The 9,465-nt window shown below is 33.9% G+C and overlaps 1 protein-coding gene across 2 annotated transcripts; it reads left to right on the forward strand.

Annotated features, from left to right (window-relative positions):
- The first annotated feature begins 4,496 nt into the window (after window positions 1-4,496).
- On the forward strand, window positions 4,497-8,397 carry LOC140863278 (C-type lectin receptor-like tyrosine-protein kinase At1g52310). 2 transcript variants are annotated; one of them, XM_073266590.1, is made up of 6 exons: window positions 4,497-4,665; window positions 5,493-5,598; window positions 5,717-5,780; window positions 5,902-6,327; window positions 6,462-7,032; window positions 7,701-8,396. In XM_073266590.1, the coding sequence occupies exons 2-6, from the start codon at window positions 5,503-5,505 to the stop codon at window positions 8,224-8,226; spliced, it is 1,683 nt and encodes a 560-aa protein (XP_073122691.1). In that variant the 5' UTR covers window positions 4,497-4,665; window positions 5,493-5,502; the 3' UTR covers window positions 8,227-8,396. The 2 variants fall into 2 exon arrangements, with proteins under 2 accessions (XP_073122691.1, XP_073122692.1); XM_073266591.1 differs by lacking the exon at window positions 4,497-4,665 and adding an exon at window positions 4,681-4,904 and having other exon boundaries at window positions 7,701-8,397.
- Window positions 8,398-9,465: the final 1,068 nt, after the last annotated feature.

Raw genomic sequence — 9,465 nt, forward strand, 5'->3', positions numbered from 1 at the left:
GGAATGCCTGCGAATGGGACAAACTAACGGTATTAATTCAAATTCAAAGGAGTTGTTGTCTGTCAAGTATAAAGACTCACCGAGAAGATCAGATTTGGCATCCGACTGAATAAGAATTCTCGTACACATACTCATGTCATCAGAGGTAAAGTGAACTCATCCAGTTTACCCACTCAATCGAGAAATCAAGTATCTTGAAGTCTATCATCTGAGAGTCGAAGAACACAAACACGTATTTGTGTATTGAAGATCCACCAATGTTAAGTGTTGTGTAATACCAAGTGTTGTATCAGTGATATATCAGTTGAGTTGCTGCAAATCTCATTGTAACAAGAAGCAGTCGTAAACTGTGTTCTTGAGTGTTTCTAGGAGTTCTGAGATAGGCAGTGTGTGTAAGCCCTAGTCTTGAAGTGGGATGTTGCAAGTGTACTATAATGGTCAAAGTCTTCTTGAGTGAATCCTTCCGAGAAGTAAGAAGTACAGACGTAGGAATGTTTGAAATCTCCAAACATTCATAAACAATCATCGGTGTCTTTACTTTCATTTTATTACATTCACGAACAATCCATCGATTCAATTAGTTCAATCTGTCAGTTGACATATTTTCGCACAATACCATTGTTTGCCAATTGACATCGACACACAAGAAGGAAAGAGTTCAGTTGACCAACCTCAACTGAATCAAACTAAGTGTTTTGGAGATCAACTGCTACAATATTTCAAGAGATCCGTTTATTGAGCAGTTTAGCTCCCAAAATCGATCCCAACAAAGTACCAATCGAGGTTTAAATTCTTAATTCCCCAACATTTTTAGACAACCATATATTATCTTTACTATATTATAAAATGTCATATTCTTATACTGACCAGGGGGCCTTAAGGTAGGGCCGGCCGGCCAACCGACCGCCCAGGGACCCACCTTGATACGGGTCCCCAACTATTTTTTAAAAATTAGTATTTAAATAAATATTCAAATAAATTTATTTAATAATAGTGTTATAACAAAATACAAAAATAATGAATATGTTTTTATGACAAAATATCTTGCTCCAAAGATTTAAATAGTTCACTAACTCTGTTCAACTTCTATATTTTTTTCCTCATGCGGCCCAACCAATTTAATATATGCACGGAAATTTCTCGCAGACCTCCGTTGTATCATAGGTAGACATACCCTCAAGTTTTTTTTTTACTTATTATTCAATTAAACCACGTTGATTACTAAGATTGCAGGTTATGAAAATTGTGTAATTTTATAAAAGGTAAAATTTTTTTCATTTTTTTCATTTACTAATGGATTGTTGCATCACTATTTTATTAATTTATATTACATTAAATTATTATCTCTCACCTTTATATATTTATATTGTTTGTTCGTATTTGATCTAATTATTTAGTACTATTTATATTTTGATGAATTTAGTTAAATAGTTCCATTCTTGCACAAATTTTCATCAAAAAATGTCAAAAAATTACGACTTTATTTTTAAAATGCAATAAAAGTTATTTTTAAATAATATTGGCTGGTGAATATTTTATTTTGAGAAAATATGGGTAAAATTATTTTTAATGTGAATGTTTTTTAATATTATATTTATATGTATATATATATACACACATTATTAATGAAAGATGATCTTATTTTTAACTTCGTTCCGCGCCACATTTTTCTCAGGACCGCCCTTGACACTGACCATTATTGCGGCTTATCACCACTTGTTTCCCATCCTAACCTCATATTTGATATTTGATCAGTTTCATTTCATGTACTAATTAGTAATTTTAAATTCTTAACTTTACATCACCTCCATCATTCCAAATACAACAAATCTTGTTTTAGTATATCATAAACATAAAATCATACATTAGCACTTATTCTGGTATAACATAAATATTGTTACCACCTTATCATGCTTTTATATTTCCATCCTCCATTATATTCATTATAAAATCAAATGAAGTGACTCGAATTCTGTTTTACATAATTAACTAAAATATGATTAAAAAATCATTAATTATATAAGTCGGATCAAATGAACATCAAAATGATTTGATGGACGGAACATAGTTCGGAAGCCCAAAGGGTTCGGAAACAGAACCGAGTTTGGACCGTCTGAACCCGAGGAGTTGCGTGTCCTCTTGACATGTCGTTTTGGATTACACATGTAGCAGTTCGGATCTTCCGAGGTCCAGTTCAAATCATTCGAATCCAAGTGTCCAAAATCTCCAGATAAATGTCAAAACGATGTTCACCTCAGTACATGTACATTTTGGAATTTTCGAACTCAGTCTATAAACAAGTGTAGAAATCTCATAATTTTGGCAGAATTGAGGAAATTCTATCAGGTTTCAATATATATTTGAGCATTTCTAGACATATATTTGATGTTGGGTAGTAACAATGTGTTGCAAAGTTGCAGCGAGTCTAGACAGAAGGTGATAGGCTTCCAACATCTGCGTGCGGGCAAACGACAAACATATGTTGGGAAGTTGTTTTAATAGTTCCGGTGCGTCCAGATTAGTAATATTATTTCATGAGTTTTTATGTCTAGGACCCGAGATTAGGGCTTCTAGATCAATTTTTGTAGAAGTACGTAATTTTTGTTCGAGATATCTAGGTCGAATATGCATTTTATGTGTTGCATTTTACTTGACATGTTTTTATGTGCATATATTATGTCACGATTTTTGTGCGGCATACATATCATGTTGGACCAATTATGCTTTGAGATAATCCAATCAGTGAGAGTCGCCTCAACCCTCTACTCATTGGATGATTGGACATTGGGAGCTGCTTTAATTTCGTCGACTACGATTGTGAGGGACATTTGTTGTCCACGATCTTTATTGGTGTGTGTGACGTTACCTCCTAGTAGGAATGACAACGGGGCGGGTTCGTGGAGGGTTTGGGCAAACCCGAGACCCGGTCCGACCCGTCCCGTGAACCCGACGGGTCCAATCTGGGTGACCCGTTGGATCCGCCGAATTTTATATAATTTAAATTTTATTAAATAAAAAATTTAAATAAGTTTGAAAAATTAATAAAAAATCATTAAATTTATTTTTCAAATTTATATTAACAATATTTAGGACAAAAAATATTCTCACAAGTTAAAATGTATCATTTTTTATTTAATTAATAATTAAGAACTAAAGACATTTTATAATAATAATAATATATTTTCATATTAAAAATATCATGATATATTAAAATCATTTCAACCCAAAAATATTATAAACTCAAATTATGAATAAAATATTGATTATTTAATATAAAAATATAATTAGATATTATATATATATATACATATATATAGGATTTTTCAGCTGCCCAACAATATTTTCTCACCTCGTACCGGATTTTAGTTGCTTTTTTTTATTATTTTTTGCAAAACTAAAACACGGTACCAGGTTTTAGTGGTCGGGGACGAGTTGAATATCATTGGTTGAACATCTGAAAATTTCTATACATATATATTTATAAATATAATGTATGTATATATATATTTATATATACATATATTTTTGGCGGGGCGGGTCCGGGAAAACCCGGGACCCGTCTCGGACCCGCATATGGACCCGTTTGGCTGGGTCTAGACCCGTCCCGCCAGGCCGGGTTTGATGCGGGGCCGGGTTTAGACCCGACCCATTGCCATCCCTATCTTTTAGTGTGATATCGCAAAGTACTACATACTATGGTGCCTCCAGACTGACATTTTGATCTTTCTTGAGCCTTGGTATCTTGTACACGTACATCCATGCATCATATAGAGCTGTATACTCATATTTTCGTAACATGGTGATTTGTCGCTCACGTACTCAGTTTGTTTTTCTTGGACATCCTATTTCACGAGCCAAGTCTTAGGTTAGATGAACCGAGTGGGAGCGGACGTTTAGCCACAGGGTCAGCACTTGCAAGAGTGGCATTTTCCGATTTCTATTGTATTTTAGGTTTAGATACTGGTAGTTCGACATTGTTGTATAATATTTTATGATGGATTTGTATAACTCTTAAAATTCGTTTATGTTTCTGCGGTGTAACTACTTATGTTTGGTTAATTTTAATTGCATGTCATAAGTTCTCATAGTAGACGATTTGGATCGGGTCCCTACATCAAATGTAAAGAATGAATTGAAAATACAATTTGTTTCCACTTGTAGAATATTAATTTTAGCTCCATCGATTTGAATTTTATGGGCATATTTTCATCAACTAGAATGATGGTATTTATCATTCCATTATCATATTTTAGTCTATTTGCAATCATATTAATGTTCGAATTTTATCCAATTCACACTAAAAAATAATGACAGTAAATTTCTCATGAAAAAAAAACAATTCGTACAATTTTTACTGCATAAAAAAATTTAATACAAAAATTTCATTTCATTTATAAAAAACACAAGATAAATCTAATACAAAATATCACCATATAATCAAAAAATTTAAACAAAACGTCATATTTCCATCTACCAACAAATATTTACCGTGTGAAGAAGTTTGGGGCGGCTTGCAGAAATGCAATCAATACTCGTACCCACATCCTACCTACACCAACAAAACCCAATAAATGTAGTACCTCCCAGTCCACTGAAACTTCTTCACGCTTTCTTCAATTCTTGCCATTTCTTGTTTACTGCTGTGTTTTCGGATCTCATGTTCAGGTGCTTTCTCTATCTACATCTCTCGTTTATATGTGTTTGTTTGTGATTTTCCTCGTCTGATATGGTTGTGATTCTATTTTTTTGTTCATTTGGTTGCGAGAGAAGAAACAGTATATTTTCCCCATTTTATAGCTTTTCTGGGGTTTGTTCGGGGAATTCGTGATGTAAATTTTGGCAGCGTGGATGTATGAGTTTAGTTCACGAGATTTTTGTGTGATGACGATGAATTTTGTGCTGAGGTGTTTGTCTTCTTTTTGTGGTTTTGATTATGTTTGGGGTCCTTCGGGGTTGTTAACACTTAGTAAATAGTAGGACTTCCATTATTCCGTGGTTTATTTACATGGTACTTAGAGCATTGATGCGTACTTTTAATTGCGACAAAGCTTGGTTCTTTGGCCATTTTTAGAACATTTTATAGCTGGATTTTGCTTGACAAGGTCAGAAGGCTGAGTTTGTTAAAGAGAAATAATGTTTCTTTAGGTTGGTGAAATTGGATGTATAATATCTGCTTTTCAGCATATAAACTTACTGAGTGAATGAGAGTGAACAACTCTGCGCCTGATTTCCTTTTTTTGACCTATGTTTGTTATAAGAGCTTCAAGGCTCCAAAAAGTCCAAAAGGAAATAAATTTCGTTAGTATTCAATTGAAAGCTTGTCCCTGAACAGAAATGTCAGTTATGGATAGAAGATGATGCCAAAAATAATCAGATATGATTTTGGGCCAAATCAGTTGTGTTCAATATGCACGAAATTTTTTGTTTTATTAAATTTTAAAGAGTTTTGATTATCTTTCAGTGTTGACAATTTGTCTAATTTGTTTTTTTAGGCTTGCTTAAATGGTAAACACGGGTTTCATACCTACGGTTCATTCACGTCTTCTTTCCCTACTTGCTTCTTGTCTCCTACTTATATTCAGTGCTTCAACCTCATCGGTGAGCTCACTGCTAAATAAAATCCTATACTTAGGTTATGGTGGAGAACTATATTTGGATGTTGTTTGTAGTTCGTGCTAATTCATGTTCCATTTTTCTTTATTTTATTTTTTCTCAGGGCTTTAATGAGTCGCTTAATGTATCTTTATCGCCACCTTTTCAGAACCAAACTCACACAACAGGTCAGTGAATACTGGATCCTAATATGAACTCGGTCTCCTATCAAATAAACACATATTTGTTTGAGGTTTCCTTCTCTACATGTTGATTGTTCTTTGACAAACTATTTGTTTTTTTTGGCAGTGCCATGTCCTTCTGGTTGGATTGGCAACCCTGTGAACAGTAAGTGTTATAAACATGTTGCAAATGGTGCATCATGGGATGAATCTGAGAACCACTGCAGGTCTTATAATGCACACCTTGCATCAGTTACTTCATCTCAAGAACTTGTCATGCTTCAAAAGTTGTGTGCTGAAAATTCCATGGGATGCTGGGTTGGTGGAAGAAGAGACAATACCACACTTGGTGGAGTTTGGAAATGGTCAGATAACATATCTTACTGGAATGACTCTCTCAGTCCTAGCATGCCAATCCAGATCGGTTGTACCAATATATCTTGCATTAGCAGTAATTTTCCAGCTATGTGCACATTGATTACCAATGGGACGGCGGCTCTTCTGGCTCAGAGATGCAATACATCACATGCCTTCTTGTGCATGCGCACCATAGGTGTGTTATATTTCTATAATTATCAGGAATTAAATTTTACTTGTTTTAACATTCAGGTGCTGTTTTGTTTTTCCGAATGTTCTTACCTTTCCAAGCTGATTTAATTTATGCGTGCGCCCTTTTTTACATTTCAGAGAACAATTGTCGTCATATGCACTGCCACCAAGAATATCTTATCATTCTTGGTGTTGTTAGTGGTTTGATTTTCTTCACAACCCTGGCTGTTGTGATATGGCTTCTTGTATATAGGCGTAATAAGAAGCGTAAAAGATCTCGCAAGCTGTCCAATCCAGCAGAATTGGCATTAGTTCCTCCATCATGGAGAGTGTTTACCCGTGAGGAACTGAAGTCTATTACCAAGAATTTCAGTGAAGGAAACCGTCTTATGGGAGATGCCAAAACGGGGGGCACATATAGTGGAGTTCTTCCGGATGGGTCAAGAGTAGCAGTTAAAAGGTTGAAGAGATCTAGCTTTCAGAGGAAAAAGGAGTTCTATTCTGAGATAGGACGAGTTGCAAGATTACATCATTCAAGCTTGGTGGCCGTCAAAGGATGTTGCTATGACCATGGTGAGCGCTACATTGTGTATGAGTTTGTTGTGAATGGGCCATTAGATAGATGGCTACACCATATTCCCAGAGGGGCTCGAACTTTGGATTGGGCCATGAGAATGAAAGTTGCTACAAGCCTTGCTCAAGGGATTGCGTAAGTAACCTTCTTGAAATCAATTTTGGTTCTTGCCATAATGCCATCTTAGCATTCTTATAAAAGCTCTTTTTTGCACAAAGGCTTCTTAATATCCGCTTTGTCCCTTCACTTTTGTTTTCCAAATATGCGCATCACTATTGTGAATATGGATGTCTATATATTGTGTCTAATTCTTTTTAGAAGCCAAATCATGCAGTATTTCGTGCCCTTAAATTATGTTTGTCTTGCCTCTAGCTGTCCGTGAAAGAATTTAATATTTGTTCATCCACTTGATATTCTGTCTCAATTTTACGGTCACTATGCCTGCCCTTGCCATCCAATGTGCACTCACATTACCACCAGTTAGTTTGTCGTGATGCCATATTGATTAAAATCGTTTATCTCAACAGCTTTCAGGGAATGAACTTCTAATAGTATGATAATAGAGTATGAAGCTGTTTCTGTAGTTTCCAAGCTTATGTCCTATGTTTTTGGGCTAGCGGTTTTTTTATATATGTAGTGGGAAACAAAACTGTGAACATCAATTCCGAAAAAAAACCAGCATGTTAAAGCAAGCCCTTTATGATATCTCTGCTTTGTCACCTAATCTTAATCTTGCAATAACACTTGCTGGAATTTGGACGAGGAATGTGTATCCCTACTGTCTCATGTTCAACCATTAACAGGTTCCTCCATGACAAAGTGAAACCACAGGTTGTACACCGCGATATCCGTGCAAGTAATGTACTTCTTGATGAGGACTTTGGCGCACATCTCATGGGAGTCGGTCTCTCGAAGTTCGTTCCGTGGGAGGTAATGCATGAGAGGCGGGTAATGGCCGGTGGAACTCATGGATATCTTGCTCCAGAGTTTGTCTACCGAAACGAGCTGACAACAAAGAGTGATGTCTACAGCTTCGGGGTGCTTCTGCTTGAAATCGTTAGCGGGCGCAGACCTGCCCAAGCGGTTGATTCTGTTGGTTGGCAAAGTATATTTGAGTGGGCTACGCCATTGGTGCAATCTCATCGCTATCTCGAGCTATTGGATCCTCTTATATCATCGTCGTCTTCTGTGATCCCAGAAGCTGGAACTGTTCAGAAAGTAGTGGACCTTGTATACTCATGCACGCAGCACGTACCGTCTATGCGTCCTAGAATGTCACACGTTGTCCACCAGCTACAGCAGTTGTCGCAGCTTCCTCCGGTCAAATAACTCTGTCTCTACACTTTTAAGGAGATCAATGTTGCTTTTCCGACTCTCTTTAGGACTTCGTATACATGTACGTTAGCGTGTATTTATGCTTGTATACTAAGTTAGAATTTCTTGGAATTTGTTTTTTTTCCTTTTTGGCCTACGAACAATTCAAATAACAAAAAGAATCTTATTCTTAAAAAATTCATATGATTTCTTTGAAAAATTTGATTATTTGTCACCATCTTATGAAAATTTTTAATATAAACAGCCTTTTTATGCTAAAAGTAGTAATCAAATATCAAACATGTAATAAAATTGTGTGGAAATTGAAATTAAAGTTTCATTAAAAAATTTATAAAATATGTCAAAAGCCATCCTGACGAATAAAAATGATTAAACCGACTGAACGAATAAGCCACTGTGAAAAATTAGATAAATAGAAATTTAACTTTAATTTTTAGAATTTATTTAATAATATTTTATTTTATTAATTAATAATATTTTAATTAATTAATTAATAATAATAATGAATATTAGAGAAAAAATTAATTTGATACATGAACTATTGGTTAAATGTCAAATTGGTATGCAAACTTTTGTTAATGACTTAATTGTACATGTCCACCTGATTTTGACCAAATTATTTTGAAGAAAAAGGGTATATTTGTCTTTTGATAGTATAAATTAATTAATGTAATAATATTATTTTGTTTTAAAGTCATATTCATTGTTTTTGTCCGTCAGAAAAACCGATAACAAATTTTTTTTGTTGATTAAAAAAACATGTGACACGTTATGACGTTGTTTAATTGGTACAAATTTTTATTATAAATATAATTTGAAATTTTAAATTAATTTTTGGTAGAACTTAACTAATTAAAATAATATATTCAATAAATGTTTACATATTTAAAATATTTAAAATATTTTATCACAATCACTATTTATTTAATATTTTTTTCAAAATATTAATGAAAAATTATGTATACAAAAATCAAAATTTTAGCTTAAATCTTGTTGAAATATATAATCTATTTAATATATCTAATATAATAAAAATTATGCACAAATAAAAATTTTAATCAAATCAATTTTTATATCTAAAATATAATATACAAAAAAAATACATTGAATTAAAATTAAAAATAAAATGTGTATTTTTTGTAATAAAGGGCAAATTAGACATTTTACATAAATGTCACCGGAAATTGACCGGAACTCGATGGGCATATACCAATTAAGCCATTAACAAAAGTT

The sequence above is a fragment of the Henckelia pumila genome, chromosome 4, assembly GCF_033568475.1.
Source record: "Henckelia pumila isolate YLH828 chromosome 4, ASM3356847v2, whole genome shotgun sequence".
NCBI classification, from domain to species: Eukaryota; Viridiplantae; Streptophyta; class Magnoliopsida; order Lamiales; family Gesneriaceae; genus Henckelia; species Henckelia pumila.